Here is a 27,189-nt window from a genome sequence, read left to right on the forward strand (position 1 = left end):
TCTTGGGTTCCAAGATCACTGCAGATGGTGACTGCAGGCATAAAATTAAAAGGCACTTACTCCTTGGAAGAAAAACTATGACAAACGTAGACAGCATATTAAAAAGTGGGGACGTCACTTTGCCAACAAAGGCGTGTATAGTCAAAGTTATGGTTTTTCAGTAGTCACGTATGGATGTGAGAGTTGAACCATAAAGACTGAGCTCCAAAGAATTAGTGCTTGCAAATCGTGGTGCTGGAGGACTCTTGAAAGTTCCTTGGCCTGCAGGAAGATCAAACATTCATTCATCAAACATCAAATATTCCCTGAATATTCACTGGAAGGACTGATGCACTTCTGTGTCTGAAGGTGTATTCCTGATGTATCCACGGAGAGAGATGTATTCCATGTCCACCTATTCCTCCACCATCTTATTCTCACTATATTTATTTTCTTAATCGTTGAATTTTATGGGCCCTTTCATTGAGGAAGAAGACTAATTTGCATTACAGTTGGTCATTCAGAGAGTCAGCCATGTTGTCAGTCACTGAGATCTGTGCAGTGGATATGCAGAATGTATTATCTTGAAATTGTTAATGTAGTTTGTGATGTTAACTTTTTGTAATCTTGCAAACAAGTCATGTAAATTCCAAATTGGCTGTGGAAGGTATATATGTATACACACACAGAGACATACATACATTCAAATACTTGTATGTGTGTATATTTGTGTGTGTGTGTGTATGTAATTTTTTAAAGCAGGGGTAGGATGATGTAGTGCTTGTTAGAAAATGAATAAAATATGTGTAATGAAAGAAAATTTTAATTATATGTAGTACTACCAGGAGCTTCCAGATAATTCTATAATAATAATAGATACAATTTGTCACTCTGCTAGGTGCTTTGAATGAATTGCCCTATTTAGTCATCTCATCAGATAGGTACTATTATCTTCAATTTAGAGGGGGAAGAAATGGATTTTAAAAGGGAAAATAACTCAACAAGGATCAAGCAACTAGTAGCAGTTATTTTAGTTTCCTATTGCTGGTATAATGAAATACCACACACTCAGTGGCTTAAAAACCCTTATAGTTCTGGAGGTGAGAAATGTGAAATGGGCCTCTCTGTGTGGAAACCAAGGTGTTAGGGTTGTGTTTCTTCTGGAGGTTCCTGGGGAGAATCTGTTTCCTCCCTCTTCCAACTCACAGAGGCTGCCCAGTTTCCTTATCTTGGTGGCCCTTTCCTCCATCGTTGGAGTCAGCAACATCATCAAGTTTGTCTCACACTGCCCCCTCTCTGGTTCTCTCTTCTAATTCTCTCTTCCCCATTTAAGGACCCTTGTGATTAAAGTAGACCCACTCAGATCGTTCAGGACAGTCTCCCTAGATCAGGGTCATCTGATTAGCAACTTCAGTTCCATCTGCTACCTAATTCTCTTCCACCATCTGACCTAACCCACACAAAGATTCTGGATATTAGGTTCTCACCCTACATCAGGGCCGTTAAAGTGCTGCCACAGTGGTGTGACTGGAACTAGTACCCACCTCTGTCTCTAAAGCCATTCCTTCACAGACTTGAAACCCCCCATCCCAGAGGTGGTTTTTCAGAGTGGTTTTGCCCTTATTGAACATTATCTCAATAAGGGTTGGATAACTTTCATAATACTGAACACTTTTGTTGTTGTGGTTCAGTCACTCAGTCGTGTCCATCTCTTTGCAACCCCATGAACCACAGCACCCCAGGCCTCCCTGTCCATCACCAGCTTCCGGAGCTTACTCAAACTCATGTTCATTGAGTCGGCGATGCTATCCAACCATCTCATCCTCTGTCGTCCCCAACTCTTCCCACCCTCGATCTTTCCCAGCCTCAGGGTCTTTTCCAATGAGTCAGTTCCTCCCATTAGGTGATCAAAGTATTGGACCTTCAGCTTCAGCATCAGTCCTTCTAATGAATATTCTGTAAATTTTCCTTTCTCATTATAACATAGAAAGTGATCACATTTATACATTGCAGGTGCCCAGTGGGCTTTCCTGGTTGCGCAGTGGTAAACAATCTACCTGCCAGTACAGGAGACATCGTTTCGATCCCTGAGTTGGGAAGAACCCCTGGAGAAGGAAATGGCAACCCACTCCAGTATTCTTACCTGGAGAATCCCATGGGCAGAGTAGCCTGGCAGACTGCACTCTATGAATCGCAAAAGAGTCGGACATGACTTAATGACTAAAACACCAGCAACAACAGGTGCCCGGTACATTTGAAAACGTTTAATTGACAGAAAAAGAGGACCATTATTAGAATTTAAGAGTCCTAAATACAATTCCTTGTGACATCTTGAAATTTAAATACTAAGTATTATCATTTAAAAGTTCCTACTACTTAGTTACTCTTAGTGACCTGATTCCTGGTATTTGGGCATTGTTTCAAATAAGAATCATTATATATGTTTTTACAATTTTGATATTAACTTATTTCAAAGCTCTTTTCAAACTGATAGCATTGGTTGCCACCAAAGAAGGGAACTGGCTGTCTGAAAGGGGCAAAAGGAAGAATTGTCACTATATTTCCTTTTGTACTTAAAATTTTGATAAATGTGAATGTATAAGGTTAAAACAAGTAAGTAAAAATATTAAATTTTGGAGTAGAATAAATGAACAGCTTCTGTTTTTTTCACAGTCTTCACTCTGCCAGGATCACCCCTTCTGTGTAATTCTTTGAGGAAAATAACTTCTCAAGGAGGAAAACCTGAACCTAGCAAACAACCTCTTAAGAAGCCAAAGTTACCAGAAGGTCGTTTTGATGCGCCAGAAGATTCCAATTTAGAGAAGGAACCCCTGACAAGTGAGTATACTTAAACTCCTCTCTTAATGTCTGAGGTCTCAAAGTGTTTCTGTTACTGAGAAAAAAATTAAAGATGCATATTATTGTTTATAATTCTTCATTAACAGTAATAAAGAATATTTCAACAATGAATAAAATTGCTGTATTGACCATCAATATGTATGGGTTTTAAAAAGAGATTGATAGCCCCTTGGCAGTGATTGATTATATTTGCTCATGTATTGATTCCATTATTGACATGAAAAAAATATATGAATTAAGACCTACTTTGATGCAAATAATGGAAACCTACTTAAACAGCCTAAACAGAAGGTAGGGTGTGTTGTTAGTAAGGTGCAGGGAACAGGTTAGGCTCTCTAGGGCAGTGATGCTGCTGGCCATTGGAGGAAGACGGACCTCAGGACTAAGCACTGTGGAAACCAGATAGTTTCCCTTCTTCTCTTGTCTCTGGCCGACACTGAACTGTTTTCTGTCTCCATACTCCCTTCTGAGTCCACTGGGCAGAAAGTAACTGCTCCCAGCAGCTACTCAGTTCAAGAGACTAACTAAACTGAGAATACAGTTTCTTAGTCTTAGTTTCAAATTTCTTAAGAAGAAAACTCACTGGCCCAGCTTGGATCTGGTGTCCACAGCTAAGTCAGCCAGTGGCCAGGGTCCTGGGTCACAAGTGAAAGAGGTTGTTCTCACTGTGACCATGTCATTTGGGGAAAGAAGGGGAAGTTTGGAGAACAAAGAGTTTTTCTGGAGAGGAAGGATGATAGACCAAACATTATTTTGTATTCAGTATGTACAAATTTTGGCTCATGTGTTAAAGCTCTGGTTTTTTTTAAAGTACTGCTTTGTTTTCATGCTGTACCCTTCTGTACCTTTGAATTGTGGAAAATGTGCAAACATTAGCTATTCAAAAAGTAGTATCTCATACAGCATAAATGTAAACATGCCACTTTTTAACTTTTGCAAGGTTGCCCTGCTTGTGTGATTTTTCCAGTTTCATGAGAGGTAACCCATCTATATAGTGAAGCATCCTAGGTGAGACTATACCAATAGAGGATACAGGGACCTGTGCCTGGAATTCTTTCTAGAACATAAAACTTTGGGATTTTGCTCACTTGTGAAATATTTCAGTTATGTCACTGTACCAAGCCCAGTCTAATAAGCAGATCAACCAGCCAAGATGATGGAGACTTCTAAAAGTTGTTATAATCTGGAGGTAAAATGTTCCTTTGAAGGTTTTAGCTAAGCACAAAAATCTGAGAGGAAAGATTTCCTTATAGTGTCTCACACAAAAGCAGCAGTCTCAGAAATAGACCCTCACATATATGCTTAAGTAATTCTTGACAAGCGTGCCGAGACCATTCAGTGGGGAAAAGAACAGTCTTTTCAACAAGTGGTGCTTTGAAAACTGGATATCCACATGCAAAAGAATGAAATTGGACCCCTTACCTTATACCATATTCAAAAACTAACTGTAAGTATATCAAAGACCTAAACTTAAGAGGCAAAACTGTAAAACTCTTAGAAGAAAATTGGAGAAAATCTTTATGCCCTTGGATTTGACAATGATTTCGTGCATGTGACACCAAAAGCCCAACCAGCAAACATAAAAATACATGAATAAGACACCATCAAAATTAAGAAATTTTGTTTATCCAAGAACATTATCAAGAAAGTGAAAAAAATAACCTACGGAATGGGGGAAGATATTTGTAAGTCATATGTCTGAAAAGAATTAATATCCAGAGTACAAAAGAATTACAACTCAACAACAAAAACAACTCAATTCAAAAATGGGCAAACAACTCGAATAGACATTTCTTCAAAGAAGATATACAAATGACCAACATATGTTTGAAAAGATGCTCAACATCACTAATCATTAAGGAAATAAAAATCAAAACCACGGCAACACACCATTTCACACCATCTCTGTAGTTTAAGAAAAACTGGAAAATAATAACTAATGGTGACAGTGGAGAAACTGGAACCACACGTTTCTGGTAGGAATGTAAAATGATACAACAATGGAAAACAGTTTTGCAACTTCCCGAAAAGTAAAATATAGAACTACCATGTGACCTTGCAATTTTACTCCTACATATAAATCCAAAATAATTAAACAGAGACTTAAACAGATATCTGCACATCCATGCTGTATTCACAATAGCCAAAAGATAGAAACAACTTAGCTGTCCGTTGATGAATAGATGAACAAAGGGTGTTCTGTACACATAGTGAGGTACTGTTCAGTCCTAAAAAGGAACGGCATTTTAATATATGCCATAACATGGGTGGACCTTGAAACATTATGCTTAGTGAAACAAGACAGACACGGAAGGACAAATATTATATGATTTCACCTACACTAGGTATGCAGAGTATGCAAATTCATAAATTCGGAAGGTAGATTAGAGGTCACCAAGGTCTAGCGGGAAGGGGGAAGGGAAAGTTTGTTTAGGGGATACATAGTTTATACTGGGGATGATGAAAAGTTTGGGCCATAGTGTTTTGGTTACACAGCGTTGTGAATGTTTAATGTCACTGAATTGTACCCTTATAAATGGTTAAATATATACTAGATACAAAGAAAAAAGCATATTTCAACAGTTAATCATCTGTCTGACATTGCTACGCATTCATCTTAATTTTTGGGTTACTGAAGTTTATGTTGAAGAGACATTACCAAATCCAGCAGATGATTTGCAATCTTCATTTTATCTGAACTGTCTACAACCTTTGACAGTAACGAGTACTACTTATGGAAATCTTCTGTTTTGGTTTCGGTTATGCTGTCTTTAGTTTCTCATTCTACTTCTTTAAACATTTCTTCCTGGTCTCTTTTTTAAACTCCTCTGTATCTGCTCAACTCCCGAATGTATGTATTTGCCAGATCTTTGTGCTGAGCCCTCTAAACATTCCTGCTGCTGCTGCTAAGTTGCTTCAGTCATATCTGACTCTGTGCAACCCCATAGACGACAGCCCACCAGGCTACTCCATCCCTGGGATTCTCCAGCAAGAAGACTGGAGTGGGTTGCCATTTCCTTCTCCAATGCATGCATGCATGCTAAGTCACTTCAGTCATGTCTGACTCTGTGCGACCCTATGGACAGCAGCCCACCAGGCTCCTCTGTCCACAGGATTCTCTAGGCAATGATACTGGAGTGGGTTGCCATTTCCTTCTCCACTAAACATTCCTGGAAGACCTCATATCTTCCTGAGATTATCAGAAATATCATGTATGTGTTGATGATTACACATTTATACATTTAGTCACACCTCTCTCCTGAGCTGCTCCTATCTATGACTACAATGTCTTTATTTGCATATTCCAGATATATTTCAGATTAATACATCTAAAACTGAACTCATCCTCTTCCCAGTGTTCCCTTCCACCAGGCCTACTCCAGTCCTCTTCCTTCTGGATTCCCAGTATACCCCATCAACCCAGTCACCCAAGCCTGAAATCTGGGGATAATCCTGCACTCCTACCTCTTCCTGTGGCCTGGATCCAATCACTAACCAAGTCTTTTTGGTTCTACTTTCTTAACATCTCTCAAATTCACCCCCTCTTTTCCATTCTGTTGTTGTTCAGTCCCCAAGTCGCGTCCATGTCTTTGCGACCCCATGGACTGCAGCACGCAAGACATCCCTGTCCTTCACTATCTCCCAGAGTCTGCTCAGTTTCATGTCCATCGAGTCCATGATGCTATCTAACCATCTCATCCTCTGCCACCCTTCTCCTTGTGCCTTCAGTCTTTCCCAGCATCAGGGTCTTCTCCAGTGAGTCGGCTCTTCTCATCAGGTGGCTGACGTATTGGAGCTTCAGCGTCACCATCAGTCCTTCCAATGAGTATTCAGGGTTGGTTTCTTTTAGGATTGACTGGTTTTCTCTCCTTGCAGTCCAAGGAGTCCATCCTATTAATAGAGCCTAAATTCTGGCTGTCTCTAATTCTTTTGGTCTCCTAACAAGTCTGTCCTCTTCCTTGTCGTCTTCCTTCTAATCTAGTCTCACAGCCTCCAGTACATACTTTATGGCTAGCCACCCTGTCTGATGCAAAGGTGAAAAGAGGAAAGGAGAATGAAATATGTAGATTACTATGAACAGGACACTGTGTGGTAACCATCATGAGAGATACACAGAAAAAGGTCAGAGAGAAGTAGACAAAAGAGAGAACATTTGAGCTGAGGTTTAAAGGAACAGTGAAACCGTGATAAGTAGATGGGAGTTGTGGGGGAATGTTTCCAATAAAGAGAAAAAGGAATCAGAAAGAAAGGACTGGGAACATGACACATGAAAGAAGTAGCCAGTGCATAAACTGTGTATAGTGGATTAATAGAAAATAAGGCTGGAAAAGTAGATTCGGTTCAAATCTGAGAGGACTTGAAGTAAATGGGCTTTTTGCAGTGGACAGTGAGGAATACACTGAATGTTACTGGATGGAGATTGTTTTAATCATCTTAAAGTATAATCTGCATATAATAATATTTACCCATTTTAAATGAAACAGTTCATTAAATTTTAACATGATTACAGTCGTGTAACCAACACAAAGAATAACACAGTTCCATTCCTCAAAGACTCCCATGCCTCTTTATACTTAGTCTCATTCTCACATCCCCCTGGCAACCTTTGATCTCTATCACTATAGTTACGCCTTCTTTTTGTAGAATTTTAGCCAAATCATACAGTAGGTAGTCTTTTGTGTCTGCCTTGTTTCATTTAATATGAATGGGGGTGGTATTCTGTTTTTGAAATACTAATTCAGCTTTCTGTGCAGGTTAGGCTGGAGCCATGAGAGTTAGAAAACAGAGGTGAGTTAGAAATCTATTGCATTCATCTAGAATGAGACTCAGAACATGATTTGGAGTTGATTTTCGACACCCAGCCTCCAGAACTATAAGAAAATTAATTTCTGTTTTTTAAACCACCCAGTTTCTGGTATTTGATTATGGCAGCCCAGGCTGCACTAAGGCACCAGTGAGTCCCAGAGATGCGGGAGAGGGAAAGCTTCCACTCAAGAGGCTTTCAAAGGAAGTCAAAGCAAGGAGTTCTTTAGAAAACAGAATAATGATGAGGGGGAAGGACAGTTTATTCACAGTGGAGATAGAATTTTTAAAGGAATGAATATTTGAAAATTTTCTAGGTAAATTCTGTATCTCCTTTATTTTGCTTAGAGAGGGACTACAAGATTTGGATGACGATTTAGTTTTCTAAAGAGACATAGTTTGGGGAGGTTGATTGAGATGATGGAGTAAAAGGACATGGAGCTCAACTTCCCTCATGAACATGTCAAAAATACAACTACATATGGAACAGTTTTCAATGGAAACTGGCAGAAAGAGTGGTATAATCAAGGCTGTAAGAAAGATCCACACATAATTGGGTTGGAAGGAAAGAAAAGTGATCAGGTCAGGACCCATGCCCTTGGGAGAGGACTCAGAGGAAATGGGAGAGTACATGATGGAGACATACTCTAGGGAATGAGCCGTGAGAGCCACAGATTGGGTGCTCCCGTCCTGGTATCTTACACAGTGGAGGCAAGCCCCCTTGGCTGGTTGGATGGTGACTGGGACTAACAGGAAGGCAGTGGGATACCTGGACTCTGCTTATGAGGAGGGTGCATGCAGGCTTAACCCAGAGGCAGTACAGAGAGAGGTCTGCTCCAGCAGCTGCCAGCTTTCCTGTGACTACGTCAGTGTGCACCTCAACCCAAGACAAGCCAGTTCTCTGGCCCCATTCACACCATGTCGTGTGGCCCTGAATCTGGTAGCCACAGCCAGAAAGAATATTCAGCCATAGGATGCAGAGGTGATCCAGTCCCAGCGTGGCTGGCATGAGTTGAGAACCTGGACATTCTCCATTTGCTTTGAAACTTCCCACTCTGGGGCAAGGAGAGAGGAAAAGACACACTTAAAGGGAACAGAACCAGCTCATGCCTGCCCTTTGGGCTTCAGCTCCAGCGACGCGGGGTCATACCTCACCCCCAGTAGGGCAGTGATAGTCACCTAGCTGTGGCAAGGGGAGTCCTATCCCACACCTGACTCCAGCTCTCGCCCCTCCACCACCAGGCCCACCTTCTGCCAAGGAGACAGCTATCCGCACAGCCAGAGGAAAGATGTGACCTGAAGCCATGTCAGATTCAGGTCTCCCACCAAAGGCATTCAGCACTCACAATGTGCATAGGGGCACTCCCTCATAAGAGTACTCCTTTGGACAAAGTGTTTGATCTAAATTCCTTAAGGAAGAGAAAGTTAAGCAAAATAAAAAGGCAGAGGAATTTCTCTCAATAGAGCAGTAGCAAACTCCTGAAAAAACAACTAGTGAAATAGATAACTGACTAGATTAAAAATTTAAAGCATTTGTTATAAAAAATGTTAACTGAATTAGGGGAAAGTATATATCTGCATAGCAATATTTTTAAGAAGGAACTAGAGAATATAAAAAAACTTCAATCAGAAATGAAGAATTATTTAGCTGAAGTAAAAAAGCACACTGAAAGGAGTGAGTAGCTGGCTAAGTGACACGGAGAATGCATGTGTGATCTGAAAGACAGAATAATGGACACCACCCAGTCAGAACAGCAAAAAGAAAGGCAAATTTTTAAAAGCGAAAACAATCCAGGAAATCTTTGGGATAACATATGAGGGGGTTAGAAGGAGAAGAGAGAACGAGGAGATGGAAAATGTATTTGAGGAAATTATGACTGAAAAATTTCACAGTCTGAAGAAGAAAACAGGTACTGGAAGAGGGTCCCAAGAAGATGAATCCAAACAAATGCTCTCCAAGACATACCATAGTTAAAATGGCAAATGTTGAAGAGAGAATTCTGAAGGATGCAAGAGAAAAATTATCATATACAAGGGAATCCCTATAAATCTATCACCTGATTTCGTTGCAGAAACTTTACAGACCAGAAGGGAGCAGCAGATATATTCAGAATCCCAAAAGGGAAAACCCGTAACCCATGGTACTCTTCCCAGCAAGATTATCATTAAAATAGGAGTGATGAAGAGCACCTCAGATAAACGAAAACAGAATTCATCATTACTGAATTTACCCTAAAAGAAATGTTGAAGGGACTTCTCTAAGTGGAAAAGCAGTCCACTATAGGAAAGGGGAAATCCTGCTATAAAAGGCAAATGTATAGTGAGGACTAAGGACCACCCTGCTTATTTAACTTATATGCAGAGCACATCATGAGAAACGCTGGGCTGGAAGAAGCACAAGCTGGAATCAGGATTGCCAGGAGATATATCAACAACATCAGATATGCAGATGACACCACCCTTATGGCAGAAAGTGAAGAGGAACTAAAAAGCCTCTTGATGAAAGTAAAAGAGGAGAGTGAAAAAGTTGGCTTAAAGCTCAACATTCAGAAAACTAAGATCATGGCATCTGGTCCCATCACCTCATGGGAAATAGAAGGGGAGACAGTGGAAACAGTGTCAAACTTTATTTTTTGGGGCTCCAAAATCACTGCAGATGGTGACTGCAGCCATAAAATTAAAAGACGCTTACTCCTTGGAAGGAAAGTTATGACCAACCTAGATAGCATATTAAAAAGCAGAGACATTACTTTGCTGACAAAGGTCCGTCTGATCAGGGCTGTGGTTTTTCCAGTGGTCATGTATGGATGTGAGAGTTGGACTATGAAGAAAGCTGAGCACCGAAAAATTAATGCTTTTGAACTGTGGTGTTGGAGAAGACTGTTGAGAGTCCCTTGGACTGCAGGGAGATCCAACCAGTCCATCCTAAAGGAGATCAGTCCTGGGTGTTCATTGGAAGGACTGATGCTAAAGCTGAAACTCCAATACTTTGGCCACCTCATGCGAAGAGTTGACTCGTAGGAAAAGACCCTGATGCTTGGACAGATTGGGGGCAGGAGGAGAAGGGGACGACAGAGGATGAGATGGCTGGATGGCATCACCGACTCGGTGGACATGAGTTTGAGTAAACTCCGGGAATTTGTGATGAACAGGGAGGCCTGGCGTGCTGCTATTCATGGGGTCGCAAAGAGTTGGACACGACTGAGCGACTGAACTGAACTGAACTGAAGGACCACCACTTAAATAAGTGTGCACACACTCAATCTTCTCCAATTCTTTGTGACCCCATAGACTGTAGCCCACCAGGATCCTCTGTTCATGGGACATTTTTTTCAGGCAAGAATACTGGAGTGGATTGCCATTTCTTTCTCCAGGGGATCTTCCTGACCCAGGAATCAAACCCACATCTTGTGCATTTCCTGCATTAGCAGGTGGGTGGATTCTTTACCACTGAACCACCAGGGAAGCCTCATACCTATCAATAATTACTTTAAATGTCAAAGGACTAAATACTCTAAAGACTTAGGGTGGCTAATTTAATTAAAAATGAGGTCCTTCTATATGCTGCCTACAAGAGACTCACTTCAGAACTAAAGACAGAGACTTAAAGTGAAGGAATTGAAACAGTTATTTCATGCAAATAAAAATGGCAAGAAAGCAGGGGTAGCAATACTCAGATAAAGTAGACTTTAAACAAAGACTGTAACAGCATATGAAGAAGGGCATTATAATAATGATAAAGGGGTCAATTTAATAAGAGGATATTATCATTAACATATTTGCTGCTGATACAGGAACACCTAAACATATAAAGCAAATATTAACAGAAGAAAGAGAGAAATTGATAATAACACAAAAATAGTAGGGTACTTACACCATACTTATATTAATGGGCAAATCATCCAGACAGAAAATTAGTAGGGAAGCACTGGTCTTAAATAATACAATAGACCTCTTGGACTTAATGGATATGTACAGGACATTACATCCAAAAACAAAAGAATGCACATTCTTTTCAAGTGCACGTGAAACATTCTCCAGGATAGAACACATGCTAGGCCATAAAAGAAGTCCCAGCAAATATGAGAGGATAGAAATTATATCAAACATTTTTTTCTGACCATAGCAGTACAAAACTAAAAATTTATTACAGAAAGAAAAATGGGTAAAGAGCAAATATTTAGACACTAAACAGCATGCTATTAAAAAACAATGGGTCAATAAAGAAATCAAAGAGGAAATGAGAAAATGCCTCAAAACCAAAGAAAATGAAAATGCAGCACTCCAAAATCTATGCGGTACAGCAAAAGCAGTTCTAAGAAGAAAGTTTATAGCAATACAGGCCTTCCTCAAGAAAGAAAACAACCTTACCTACCACCTAAAAGAATTAGGAAAAGAAGAACAAACAAAGCCCAAAGTCAGCAATAGGGAAAAAGTAAAGATTAGAGGGAAATAAAGATCAATGAAAACAATAGAAAAGATCAGTGAAACCAAGAGCTGGCTCTTTGGAAAAATGAACAAAACTGGTAAAGTTTAGTCAGAATCACCAAAAAAAAAAACAAAAGAAGACCCAAGTAAATGAAAGGAGAACTAACAATGAAAATCACAGAAATACAAAAGAATCACAAATAGTTATATGCCAACGAATTGGACAACCTAGAAGAAATAAATTTGTAGAAACATACAACCTGTCAAGACTGAAACAAGAAGACTTACACAACTTGGACAGACCAATCATTATAGTGAAATTGAGTCTGTAATTTTAAAACTCCCAGCAAACAAAAATCCAGGACTGGCCAGTTTCAAAGGAGAATTCTACCAAACGTGTAAATAACAGCTAATACCTAACCTTCTCAACCTATTCCAAAAAAGTGAAAAGGTCAGAACACTCTCAGATTCATTCTACAAGACCACCAGTAATGACCCTGATATCAAAACCATGCAGAGACACTACAACAAAAGAAAGTTACAGGTCAGTATCTTTGATAAATATAGATTCTAAAATCCTCACCAAAATATTAGCAAACTGAAGCCAAAATTATATTAAAAGGATTATATACAATGATCAATTTGAATTTATTTCAGAGACACAAGGATTGTTCAGTATTTACAAATCAATTAATGTGATAGAGTACATTAACAAAAGGAAGGATATAAACCACCTGATTATCTCAATAGATTCAGAAAAACCTTTGAAAAAATTTATTATAAAACTCTTCATCTGAGTGGGTATATAGAGGGAACATATCTCAACATGATACAGGCCACTTATGACAAATCCAAAGCTAACATCATATTCAACAGTAAAAGCTGAAAGCCTTTCGTCTAATTCAGGAACAAGACAGGGATGCCCACTCTTGCCACCTATTTAGCATCATATTGGAAGTTCTAGCCACAGCAGTAGAACAAGGAAGATAAATATGTATGCAAATGTGAAAGAAGTAAGTGTCACTATTAGCAGATGAACGATACTGTATATAAAAATCCCTAAAGTCTCAATCCAAAAACCACTAGAACTAATAAATTCTGTAAAGTTACAGAATATGATTAATATACAGAAATATGTTTCTTTTACATACGCTAATAATGAAATATCATAAAAAAGTAAAAAAAAAAAAAAACTTCTTTAAAATCACATCAAAAAGAATAAAACACCTAGGAATAAACCTAAAGGTGAAAAACCTCTGCCTCTGAAAACTGAGACAGTGATGAAGGAAATAGAAGATGATGGAAGAAGTGGGAGGATATCGTGTGCTCTTGAACTGAAAGAGTTAATATTGTTAAAATTACTACTCTTGGTCATACTACCCAGAGTAATCTGCAGATTAAAGGCAATCCCTGTCAAAATAACCATGTCATTTTTCACAGAACTAGAGTAAATAATCCAAACATTCATATAGAACCACAAAAGACCCCCAAATTGCCAAAATAATCCAGAGGAAGAACAGATCTGGAAATATCAAGCTCCCAGAATTCAGACTGTACTACAAAACCACAGTAATCAAAACAGCCTGGTACTGGCACAAAAACAGACACAGAGATTAATGAAACAGAATGGAGATCCCAGAAATGAACCCATGCACCTATGGTCAACTAATCTACAACAAAAGAGGCAAGACTATACAATGGAAAAAGAAAGTTGTGCTGGGAAAACTGGACAGCTTCATGTAAAAGACTGAGATTGGAACATTTCCTCACATGGCATACAGAAATACTCAGTGGATTAAGTATATACATGTAAGACTTGAAACCATAAAGAGAACATAGACATAACACTCTGTGACATAAATTGTAGCAATATTTTTTTTAATCTGTCTCCTAAGCAAAAGAGATAAAAGCAGAAATAAACAGATAGGACCTAATTAAACTTAAAAACTTTTGCACAATGAAGGAAACCATGGATAAAATGAAAAGACAACCTGTGAAATAAGAGAAAATACTTGCAAACAATTTGACCAACACAGGGTTAATGTCCAAATATATAAACAGCTCATACAACTCCATATTAAAAAAAAAAAAAAACCCAATCAAAAAATGGGCAGAAGATGGGAATAGACATTTTTCCAAAGAAGACATAGAGGTGGCCAGTAGGCACATGGGAAAAAATGTTCAACATCACTAATTATTAGAGAAATGCAAACCAAAACTACAGTGAGGTATCAGCTCACAGTGGTCAGAGTGACCATCATCAAAAAGTCAACAAATAAATACTAAAGAAGGTGTGGAGAAAAGGAAACTTTCATACACTGTTGGTGGGAATGTAAATTGGTTCTTATAGTATGGAAAATATTATAGCGTTTCCTCAAAAACCTGAAAATAGAACTACCACATGACCCAGCAATTCCACTAGCGTGTATATATCCAAAGAAAGTGAAAACACTAATTTGAAGAGACAGGTTGCACCCCAGTGTTCATAGCATTATTTACAATAGCCACGATACGAAAGCAACCTAAATGACCAACAGATTAATGGGTAAAGAAGATGTGGTGTGTACACACACACACACACACACACACACACACACACACACACACACACACACACACACACACACACACACACACACACACACACACACACACACACACACACACACACACACACACACACACACACACACACACAGGAATATTATCCAGCCATTAAAAAGAATGAAATCTGCCATTTGCAACAATGGAAATGGACCTCAAGATATTCTGCTGCAAAAAAAGAGAAAGACAAATACTTGCTTTTCATCTCGTATATGTGGAGCCTAAAAAATAAGAACGGGATATATAGCAAAACAGTAACAGACTAGCGGGTATAGGAAACTAAACTAGTGGTTACTACTGGGGAGAGGGAAGTGGGGAAGCCAAGATAGGGGTATGGGATTAAGAGATATAGACTACTATCTTCAGGATTTCCCTGGTTGTACAGTGGTTAAGAATTTGCCTGCCAGTGCAGGGGACAGGAATTTCATCCCTGGTTTGGGAAGATTCCAGATACCACAGGGCAGCTTAAGCCAGTGCAAGGACACAATTACTGAGCCTGCACTCCACAGCTACTGAAGTCTACATGCTCCAGAGTCTTTGAGCCTCAGCTCCTGAGCCCACAGCTGCAGCTCCCAACGCCCTCACGCACTGGAGCCCACGTGCCACAGCTAGAGAGTCCATGCACCTCAACGGAAGATCCCCTGTGACACAGGGAGGATCCTGTATGCCACAGCTAAGACCCAGTGTAGTCAAATAAATGAATATTCATTATGTAAATACCTTTGGAAAAAGAACTGGGTGGTTCTAAAGGCTGGTTCCTCTCCTGCTCTCCCCAGGTGCAGTCAGTACAGTGTGTGTGCCGAGAGCAAGACTGCAGCCAGAATGTGTGAATTCAAACTCACTTTCACCACTTAGTAGCTGTGTAACCTTGAGCTCCTCATCTGTAGAGTGGAGATAATAATTGTTCCTGTCCCAAAGGATTATTATGAGCAGTAAATTAATTAATATGTATAAAGTCCTCAGAATTGAGCATGAACTCAAAAAGAACATTCCTATTATGAACACCTAGTGTTAACAGTAATAGCAGCTGTTAGGCACATGCAGCAGACCTGGGTTTGATCCCTGGGTTGGGAAGATCCCCTGAAGGGGGGCATGGCAACCCGCTCAGTATTCTTGCGTGGAGAATCCCATGGACAGAGGAGCCTGTTAGGCTGTGGTCCGTGGGGTAACAAACAGTCAGATACAACTGGGTGACTGAGCACATGCACAGAAATGGCAGTTTCAGGTAGCCAGTTGCTGAAGCCAAAACCGTGTGATGAGGAAAATTAATACTCATAGCCAGAATTAATTGAGCATTCTTATGTACCTGGCACTGTGCCGGACCCTTTACATGCATTTCTTTTTTTATTTCTCAAGATAACAAGGCAGGTATGATTGTCCCCAGTTCACTCATAAGAAAAATAAGGCATTGAGTCAAAGTAATGTTCAAAGTAATCTTGTTTCACAGCTTTTCAAACCCTGTGGATTTGAAGTCTGTATTCTCTGTACCCCTTTCCTACTGTTCTAATCCAGCCAGTCCCCAGATGAGAGCCTGAGAGGGGTCTGAGAATTCTAAGTCATTAATGCAAGTAATAAAGTTGATTGAGTATGAAGATTATATCCTAAAGTGATCTCTCAAGCTGGAAAGAACCACGTTTAGAGTGTTTAAGGACTGCATAGTAGTAGCTTCATCAGTAGCATCCAGCCTCGTTAACTGTCAGCTCAGCACCCTCATCTGCAGAATTGACGATAATGCTTTTCCCACCTCCATTAACTGCTTTTTTTTTTTTAACTTATTATTTCTTCAGAATTTCCAGATGATATTAATCCTGTTACAAAAGAGAAAGGTGGACCCAGAGGCCCAGAACCTACCCGATATGGAGATTGGGAACGAAAAGGTCGCTGTATTGATTTTTAAGCCACATGTTGTTTAACTGCAGTATCTTTTTCTGATAGTGTACATCTGAATTAACTTATTTTTGATTATTGTCTTTCTGTACATCATTTAAGTCTCCTAATTTCTATAATGTGTTTTAAAATATATGTGATAGCTTTCGAAGAAAATATGCTGCTATAAATTAGGAAAGAGGAAATATTTTTACATTAGCATATTAATTTTAATTTTAATGTTTTGGGGTATTTAAGGGATGATTAGGACTGCAAACTTTCATTTCATCATGTTTCAGTTTAAGTTGATCAGTGGTTTATAAGATACAAGTGTAAATAAAACTTTTTAAAAATGATTCTGTTGCCATGTTCTAAGTAATTGTGACTTTTTCAACGTGAGTTAAGTAGTGCACTACAGTTTGGTAAGGCCACAGTAACAACAGAAAATCTTTAACTCTGGGGCCAATTACTTGGGTTCAAATCCCAGCTCTACTGCTCACTAGCTTATGTAACTTTGGGTAGGTTATTTAACTTCTCTGTGCTTTGGAATCCTTACGTGTAAATTGGAGATAATACTAGTTCCACCGCATAGGACAGTTGCGATGAAATAAGTGACTATGTGTAAACCACTTGGAGCAGTGCATAGCACATACCTCTCAGTGAGTTAGTGATCCTTGCATCATAAATGTATTTTCTCAGGTCTCTAGGCTGCCTGGGGGGAAAGATTTAAAAACTGACATTTGAAATACTTGAGTTGAAATTGTTTTATATGAATATAACATATAAAAAACCACTAGTTAGATATTAGTGATTATTTGCATGGATGAACTGAGCTGAAATGTAGTTTATGTTAGACATTAAGTTCAAGCTAATATGAGAAAAGCAGGGGATGAAACGGGCCAGCTTAGTTAATCAGTTTTGAGCATTCAAAAGCTCCTACCCTGTGGCCTTTGGATAACTGGGTCGGGAAGAGTCAAGTCTAGCTTACAGAGCTGGGATCTGCTGAACCCCTGTAAGGTGTCCTTTGCTCTCCTCTGGCCTCATGCAGCCACCCAGACTGGACCTTCAGCCCCCAGTCTACATTTAAATAACTTGGGAAGGAAGGTTTGCAGAGCATGTAGAATGCAGTAGGCTGGTGATTATGTGATATGAGTTATAAGTGCAGTATTATCTGAGAAGATTGTAGGAAGGCTTATTTAAGAGAATAAACTTTTTTTTTTTTTTTGGGGAAAAAAAATAAACTGTTTAAAAAGGGTATCCTACTTCAAACCAACCAGTGTGGTAACTGTGATTAGTTATTCAGTCTTTTTATCAGTTATCTCTCTCAGTTAGCATTTGTTCTTCTAATTACAGTTACTGTGTCTGCTGCGAAGTAGTAACCACATTGCTTTAAAAATATTCTATAATTTAGTAACTGTATTGGTCTTTATCTTTCTGTCTTACTTCACTCTGTATAATGGGCTCCAGTTTCATCCATCTCATTAGAACTGATTCAAATGAATTCTTTTTAATGGATGCATGAGACAAGTGCTCAGGGCTGGTGCACTGGGAAGACCCAGAGGGATGGGATGGGGAGGGAGGTGGGAGGGGGGTTCAGGATGGGGAACACATGTAAACCCATGGCTGATTCATGTCAGTTCAGTTCAGTTCAGTTGCTCAGTCATGTCCGACTCTTTGTGACCCCATGAATCGCAGCACGCCAGGCCTCCCTGTCCATCACAAACTCCCAGAGTCTGCTCAAACTCATGCCCATCGAGTCGGTGATGCCATCCAGCCATCTTACCCTCTGTCTTCCCCCTCTCCTCCTGCCCCCAATCCCTCCCAGCATCAGGGTCTTTTCCTACGAGTCAACTCTTCGCATGAGGTGGCCAAAGTATTGGAGTTTCAGCTTCAGCATCATTCCTTCCAATGAACACCCAGAACCTATCTCCTTCAGGATGGACTGGTTGGATCTCCTTGCAGTCCAAGGGACTCTCAAGAGTCTTCTCCAACACCACAGTTCAAGAGCATCAATTTTTCGGTGCTCAGCTTTCTTCACAGTCCAACTCTCACATCCATACATGAACACTGGAAAAACCGTAGCCCTGACCAGATGGACCTTTGTTGGCAAAGTAATGTCTCTGCTTTTTAATATGCTATCTAGATTGGTCATAACTTTCCTTCCAAGGAGTAAGCATCTTTTAGTTTCTTGGCTGCAGTCACCATCTGCAGTGATTTTGGAGCCCCAAAAAATAAAGTCTGACAATGTTTCCACTGTCTCCCCATCTATTTCCCATGAGGTGATGGGACCAGATGCCATGATCTTAGTTTTCTGAATGTTGAGCTTTAAGCCAACTTCTTCACCCTCCTCCTTCACTTTCATCAAGAGGCTTTTTAGTTCCTCTTCACTTTCTGCCATAAGGGTGGTGTCATCTGCATATCTGAGGTTATTGATATTTCTCCCGGCAATCTTGATTCCAGCTTGTGCTTCTTCCAGCCCAGCGTTTCTCATGATGTACTCTGCATATAAGTTAAATAAGCAGGGGGACAATATGCAGCCTTGACGTACTCCTTTTCCTATTTGGAACCAGTCTGTTGTTCCATGTCCAGTTCTAACTGTTGCTTCCTGACCTAATGTATGGCAAAAATCACTACAATTTTGTAAAGTAATTAGCCTCAAACTAATAAAAATAAATGAAAAAAAACAAAAACAAAAGAAAAATATTCTATAGTCAACCTCCAGTGAATTTTTGCTAATTTTAACATTCCAGAAATATTATATTCAATTAGTTCATTAATATTAATTAATTTGTTATTTTGTACCATATAGTTTTGCTTGTGTTCCACACTAATCATCATATGTGATACACAAAAGACAATGTATATACTTCAAAAACAAATATAAAATATGTTGCAATGAAGTGTATTAAAATAATAGAATCCTTAACCTCCATTAACAATAGCATGTTTCAGGATAGTAATATATTAAGAGGTAAAATCTGGTGGCATAAAAACATGTATAGTCTTTTTTTTTTAATGTATAGTCTTTATGTCCATCAAACATTCATGAAAGAACCTGAAGACTCACAGAAGATGATGTGGTGGCAATGGAAGTGTGTTACTCAGATCTTCGAGAAGCAGAGTGGATGGAGGACCCCAGCTGCTGCCCCTGGGACCCACCACTGTGTTCCTGATGAAGCTACACCAGTGAGTGGGTGTGGTGGGGCTGCAGTGAATGAGTGTGCTGGCCTGGCCCCCAGAGACTCCCCACGAGCCTTGCAGGCTTTTCTCATGGCTGTGTTGCTGAGTGAGACTCTTCCCTCCCAACCCTTCTTCCCCGCTCTCCCCCCTTCACAGGTGTCAGACTCAGCCTCCTCCTTCCGTTTATAGCTCACAAATGTCGCCCCAGTAAATCTCTTTCATGTTTAATCCCATCTTAGCATCTGTTTCTCAGAGAAACCAAACTAAACATGGATAATTATAAAAGAACAACTTACAGGTTTTCAGAAAATGTCATGTAAAGTTTGTGGCTTTTTCGAGTATAATTATAATTTAAACACTAATTTTACATTGGAGATTTTTGGGAAATTGTAGGTTCAGCATTGGTGTACAGAGCGCCGTAGTCTGAGTCTTGTACCTAGTAGGTGTTTTGGTGGAATTGAATCATGTCTGGCATTTTTTTCTTACTTTGATGTCAGTTGCTATAACCCACCATAAGCCAAAATACAATATTGTCAGCTATTAAACTATTAAACCTACTATTACCTCTTCCAACAATACAAGAGACGACTCTACACATGGACATCACCAAATGGTCAATACCAAAATCAAGTCCATTATATTCCTTGCAGCTGAAGATGGAGTAGGTCTATACAGTCAGCAAAAACAAGACCTGGAGCTGACTGTGGCTCAGATCACGAGCCCCTTATTGCCAAATTCAGACTTAAATTGAAGAAAGTAGGGAAAACCACCAGACCACTCACGTATGACCTAAATCAAATCCCTTATTACACAGTGGAGGTGATGAATAAATTCACGGGATTAGATCTGGTAGACAGAGTGCCTAAAGAAGGACAAATGTTCGTAACATTATACAGCAGGAGGAGACTAAAATCATCCCCAAGAAAAGAAATGCAAGAAGGCAAAATGCTTGTCTGAGGAACCCTACAAAATAGCTGAGAAAAGAAGAAGAAGGCAAAGAAGAAAGAGAAAGATACGCCCAACTGAGTGCAGAGTTCCAGAAAATAGCAGGGAGAGGCAAGAAAGCCTTCTTAAGTGAACAAGGTAAAGATGAAGGAAATAATAGGATGGGAAAGACTATAGAGATCTCTTCAAGGAAATGAGAGATACCAAGGGAACATTTCATGCAAAGATGGGCTCAATAAAGAACAGAAATGGTATGGACCTAACAGACGTGGAAGAAATTAAGAAGAGGTGGCAAGAATACACAGAAGAACTGTACGAAAATGGTCTTAATGACCCAGATAACCAGGATGGTGTGATCAGTCACCTAGAGCCAGACATCCTAGAGTATGAAGTAAACTGGGCCTCAGGAAGCATTGCTACAAATAAAGCTAGTGAGGTGACAGAATTCCAGCTGAGCTATTTAAAATCCTAAAAGATGATGCTGTGAAAGTGCTGCACTCAATATGTCAGCAAATTTGGAAAACTCAGCAGTGTTCACAGGACTGGAAAAGTTCAATTTTAATTCCAGTCCCAAAGAAAGGCAATGCCAAAGAATGTTCAAACTACTGCAATTGCATTCACTGTACAAACTGTACAGTTGTGTGCATTTGACATGCTAGCAAGATAATGCTCAAAATCCTTCAAGCTACGGTTCAACAGTATCTGAACTGAGAACTTCCAGATGTACAAGCTGAATTTAGAAAAGGCAGAGAAGCCAGATATCAAATTGGCAGTATCTGATGGATCATAGACTCATTGGAAAAGACCCTGATGCTGGGAGCGATTGGGGGCAGGAGGAGAAGGGGACGACAGAGGATGAGATGGCTGGATGGCATCACTGACTCGATGGGCATGAGTTTGAACAGACTCCGGGAGTTTGTGATGGACAGGGAGGCCTGGTGTGCTGCGATTCATGGGGTCGCAGAGTCGGACACGACTGAGCAACTGAACTGAACTGAACTGAACTGAACTGATGGATCATAGAAGAAGCAAGGGAATTCCAAAAACCATCTGCTTCATTGACTACACTAAAGCCTTTGACTGTGTGGATCACAACAAACTGGAAAATAGGAATACCAGACCACCTTACCTGTCTCCTGAAAAACTTGTATGCAGGTCAAGAAGCAACAGAACCAGACATGGAACAATAGGCTGGATCCAAATAGGAAAAGAAGTATGTCAAGGCTGTATATTGTCACCCTGCTTATTCAACTTATATGTAGAGTACATCATGCAAAATGCCAGGCTGGATGAATCACAAGCTGGAATCAAGATTGCTGGGAGAAATAACAACCTCAGATATGCAGATAATATCACTCTAATGGCAGAAAGTGAAGAGGAACTAAAGAGCCTCTGTATGAGAGAGAGAGAGGAAAGTGAAAAGGCCGGCTTAAAATTCAGCATTCAAAAAACTAAGATCATAGCATCCGGTTCCATCACTTCATGGGAAATAGATGAGGAAAAAGTGGAAACAGTAGCAGATTTTATTTTCTTGGGCTCCAAAATCACTGAGGACAGTGACTGCAGCCACAAAACTAAAAGATGCTTTCTCTTTGGAAGAAAAGCTGTGACAAGCCTAGAGAGTGTATTAAAAAGCAGGGACCTCACTTTGCCAACAAAGGTCTGTAGAGTCAAACCTGTGGTTTTCCTAGTAATCATGTACAGTTGTGAAAGTTGGACCACAAAGAATTTGAGTGCTGAAGAATATATGCTTTTGAACTGTGGCTGGAGAAGACTCTTGACAGTCCCTTGGACAGGAGGGAGATCAAACCAGTCAATCCTAAAGGAAATCCACCCTGAATATTCATTGGAAGGACTGGTGCTGAAGCTCCAATACTTTGGCTACTGATGCAAAGAACTGACTCATTGGAAAAGACTCTGATGCTGGGAAAGATTGAAGGAGGGAGAAGAAGGGGATGACAGAGGATGAGATGGTTGGATGGCATCACCCAACTCAATGGGCATGAGTTTGAGTAAACTCAGCAAGTTAGTAATGGACAGGGGAGCCTGGCATGCTGCAGTCCATGGGGCCGCAAAGAGTCAGACACGACTGAGCAACTGAACAACAACAAAAAGACATGTATAGTGTCCTCAAGCCATCCCTGGCCCAAGAGGAGCTTTCTTGGTGGGCATCCCTCTTACAGCCACTGGAGCCAAAGCTGCCAGGACTGGCTGCTCAGTGAATGATAAGAATTATTGAATGACCTGTGAATATTAAGTATTTGTGATTAGTAAGTGTTCGATATCAGTTCTGGTCCTCTGGGCACTTTGTTCTGCGTGTCCCTCCTCAGATCCTTCACTTATAAGACCTCTTTCTGACACTCCAGCTGCCTCTGGGGCTTGGTTCTCACAGACGCTGTTTGTGCGTCTCCCCATCCTGCTCCTTCTCCCTGCTGGGAGAGCTATACCATAGACTCTCTCTAAGCTAACCTCTCTCTATGATCACCCGAATCTGGGTAAAGAATTAAAGAAAAATATAGGCTTCTCTACTTTTGGGGCTTCCCTCATAGCTCAGTTGGTAAAGAATCCGCCTGCAATGCAGGAAACTCCGGTTCGATTCCTGGGTGGGGAAGATCTGCTGGAGAAGGGATAGGCTACCCACTCCAGTATTCTTGGGCTTCCCTTTTGGCTCAGCTGGTAAAGAATCCACCTGCAATGTGGGAGACCTGGGTTTGATCCCTGGGTCTCTACTGTTGAGGGGTTTTAGATAAAGATGATAGAATCTACTCTATGTCAGTGGTTATTAACCTTTTCAGTCTTAAGGCCCTTTTGTACTCTAAAATCTTTTACAGTCCATAAATGGTGTAGGACACCAATGAACTTTTGTTGTATGTTATATTGTTGTGGGTTATATCTGTGTATATAACAATGTGTAATGTTGTGTGTTATATCTGTCAATACGTGCTATATTAGGAATGAAAGATGAGCAATCTTTAAAATGTTTAATTCATTTTAAAATAACCTAATAATAAGCCCATCACAAGTTAACATAAAGTAACATCTTTTTGAAAAGCAACTAAGGTAAAATAACTTTCTGAAACAAAAAAGATTAAGTGACATTGCATTCTATGTTTATTGTCTTCAATGTCTAATAAAAGGCAGCCGTATCATCTCATATCATCTGTTGGGATAATGTTTTAATTGTGGTGTAAGGAAGAAAAGATGTCTTTATACAGATATGTAAATAGAAAAGAGAGTGTCTCACAGACCCCCTGAAAGGTCTCAGGGTCCTTGGACCACACACTTCCAAGAACTGCTGAGCTGACCTATGTTGAAAGTGTGCTAATTGCTTAGTCATGTCTGATTCTTCGCCACCCCATGGACTGTATCCTGCCAGACTCTTCTGTCCATGGAATTCTCCAGGCAAGGATACTGGAGTGGGTGGTATTTACTTCCCTTCCCGACCCAGGGATCAAACCCGGGTCTCCTGCATTGCAGGCAGATTCTTTACCGTCTGAGCCACTCATCAGGGAAGCCAGACTTAAGTGACAGGGGAAGTACTAAATACAGACTCCTCAGAAAGGCGAGCAGAACAGGTGGGGCCTCCAAGACCAAATCTCAGAGCTCCAGAGAGCACTGGCGTGCAGGAAGCTGCGGCCTGAGGTCATCAGCGGCGCCTCTGCGGGCAGGACGCTGCTGCTCTCACCACCACGGGCCCCAGGACCGCTGAGGCTGCCGCCCACCACACCGGCAAAATCAAGTCCAGGGCATTTCTCTCTCCTCCTCTCCTCCTCTCTGCTGTGGGTGGGTCCTGAAGGTGGAGGTTTGCACCCTGGGGCAGGGGCGGGCCCTGTATGGCAGGTAGGTGCGCTGGTACCAAGTTCAGGGTGGGTAAGGCAGGCTGCACTCTGGGGAGCCATCTGCAGAGATGGGGTTCCAGAGAATTTTGGCAGACGCAGACGTTACCTGTCCACCACTAACATCAGAGAAAACTAGCTGAGAAGCAGTTTCATCGGGGCATACAACGTGTAAGTGTGAAATATATGAAATATATAGGCGTGTAAACGGTTTACTGATCCCTCAAACATGGCTTCCCAGGTGGCGCTAGCAGTAAAGAGCCTGCCTGCCAGTGCAGGAGACCTCAGAGATGTGGGTTCGATCCCTGGGTGGGGAAGATCCCCTGGAGGAGGGCATGGCAACCCACTCCAGTATTCTTGCCTGGAGAATCCCATGGACAGAGGAGCCTACAGCCCATAGGGTCGCAAAGGACATGCCTGAAGCGACTTAGCACACACACAAACATGTTACATGGCTATTCCTGCTCATTTGAAGAATGTTTCCATAATAGCAGTGTAAAAATAAAGTTTAAATAATCCCTAAAACGTGTTCAAGGTCTGTTCCTGATCATTTGAAGACTCCTTCTGTAAAGTTTGGACATTGGAGCCTGTGATTTATTTGTATGCCTTTTACACAGCCTTCGTTATAATGAATATGAAAAATTAGTTACATGAAAATTGGTTAAAATTTAGCCTGTGTTCTTTTAAAATACCACTTAGGTATATTTAGGCCCTGTGTTTCTTTTTTTTTTTTTTTTTTTTTTTTTTTTTTTTTAGGCCCTGTGTTTCTAACCTAGTTGTAGCAAGTGAAATCTTGTCCGAGGATTTGAGTCTGCAGTCCTGTTAGCAGTTGCTGGTGGAAGGAGTCAAGGACACATTGAGAAGCAGTTTGCTGTTGGTGCAGGTGTGGGAAGGACACGGACATCAAAGGAGCATTTTAGAAGCAATTTACAAGGGAATATTGGAGATTGAGAATATGCACAGGGGAAAACCAGGAAAGTGTCTTTGCAGGCTTGCCTTTAAGAAGCCCTTTTGGAAAAACCTGAATTTATAAACTGACATGTTAAAGACTGTGGACGGTAACCACTGTCTTAAACCACTGTGTGTTCCCTAACACAGGGGGTCTCTGTGTTCAAAGTGGCATCTACAACTTCAAAGTTATATAACACTTGGATTCTGTGGTTTACCAGAAGAGGTTTATATTTTGTTTCATTCCTAAGTCAATGACTCAGGTAAATCCTTTTATTTTTAAAAAAGCTTACATAAGATTTTATTTTTGACATTTTCTAATTTGCATCTGCTGGTCAGAAGTCTGGAACTTTTGAGTGGGTGGTTGCATATCAAGTCTGGGCCCTTGATTATATGAGTCACGGCCCTGCCATTGTCCATACGTACATTCCAAATGCTCCAGCAGGGCAAAACATCCGGATCTTGTTATTTCACGGATTTATGTTGGTAAGCTCATGCTGACTAGAACGCCCTGCCTTCCTCTACCATCGAGTCTCGTCCGCCTCTCGTCCTTTGTAGAATGAGGCTAGGCATAAAGTAGAATTGTGAAATGCTCTTCTCTACTACCAAAACCTGTCAGACCCTAATGCTTCCCCAGCTCGTTAGCCCCAGGAGCCCATGACCCCGCCAGCAGCTCCTGCTGGCAGAGCCCTGCCCTCACGCACACGTGAGCTGTGCTGCTTCTGGTGACTTGGCCCTGGTCCTCCAGGCCAGTGTTCTGGGGAGTTTTTCTGTTCTGTAGGGGTGGTTGTTGTTCAGTTGCTCAGTTCTGTCTGACTCTGCTACCCCATGGACGCCAGGTTCCTTGTCCTTCACTATCTCCTGCAGTTTGCTCAGACTTGTATACATTGAGTCGATGATGCCATCCAACCATCTCATCCTCTGTCACCTCCTTCTCCCTTTTTCCTCAGCCTTTCCCAGCATCAGGGTCTTTGCCAGTGAGTTGGCTGTTTGCATCAGGTGGCCAAAATAGTGGAGCTTCAGCTTCAGTATCAGTCCTTCCAAAGAATATTCAGGGTTGATTGCCTTTAGGATTGACTGGTTTAATCTCCTTACTGTCCAAGGGATTCTGCTCTCGGCCTTCTTTATGATCCAACTGTCACATCCGTACATGACGCCTGGAAAACTCTGCAGGGGTTAGAATTCCCCAAACTGCGTTTTTAGTGAGGGTTCTGAGCGCAGGTTAAGTTCTGCCACTTGGGTGCTCTGAGTGGGATTTGAAAGGGGGCGTGAGGAGGCTGTGGTCCTGCTTGACTGTTGTGGTCCCTGGCACAGGTGGAGACTGGCTCTGCCCATGGCCCACGTCAGCATCCACTCACTAGCCCTGCGGGGCCCAGAGGCGCGGCCGTGGGGACACCCGTGACTCCCGAGGGCTGGGCAGCTGCTTTGGTAGTGTCCTTGTCCTGACCAGTTCTGGACGGAGAAGTGAGTACCACTTCCCTCGCTGCAACGGGGCGAGTGTCACCCCTGCCAGAAGCCACTCTAGAGACCTTTTCCTTGAAGTTATTCCTAGAAGCTTAGTCTAGTCACTGCCCATCCAGCCCTTCCAGAAATGTGGTCGGCACTTGAATACCTTTCTGTTTAGAATGGCTGGAGCAATTTCTGTTTTCCGTGATGAACCTTGACTGTCCGGTATTTATCTACACATAGACCGTCATTTCAGCTCCGTTCCTGGACTCGCCCGCCCCTTTCCTCTGTGTAG

General features: G+C 41.1%; 1 protein-coding gene across 2 annotated transcripts in view; it reads left to right on the forward strand.

Moving 5' to 3' along the window:
- SDHAF4 (succinate dehydrogenase complex assembly factor 4) overlaps nt 1-16,895 on the forward strand; it is a 33,099-nt gene extending 16,204 nt beyond the window's left edge. Inside the window, exons 1-3 of one of the 2 annotated variants that reach the window (XM_043890334.1) lie at nt 2,181-2,220; nt 2,653-2,817; nt 16,461-16,895. In XM_043890334.1, the coding sequence (XP_043746269.1) occupies nt 2,196-2,220; nt 2,653-2,817; nt 16,461-16,570 (300 nt within the window). In that variant the 5' untranslated portion in view covers nt 2,181-2,195 and the 3' untranslated portion in view covers nt 16,571-16,895. Of the gene's footprint in view, nt 1-2,180; nt 2,221-2,652; nt 2,818-16,460 lie in introns of those variants that run through there. The other variant, XM_043890333.1, reaches the window with a different exon arrangement.
- The last annotated feature ends 10,294 nt before the right edge of the window (nt 16,896-27,189 follow it).

The sequence above is a fragment of the Cervus elaphus genome, chromosome 28, assembly GCF_910594005.1.
Source record: "Cervus elaphus chromosome 28, mCerEla1.1, whole genome shotgun sequence".
NCBI classification, from domain to species: domain Eukaryota; kingdom Metazoa; phylum Chordata; class Mammalia; order Artiodactyla; family Cervidae; genus Cervus; species Cervus elaphus.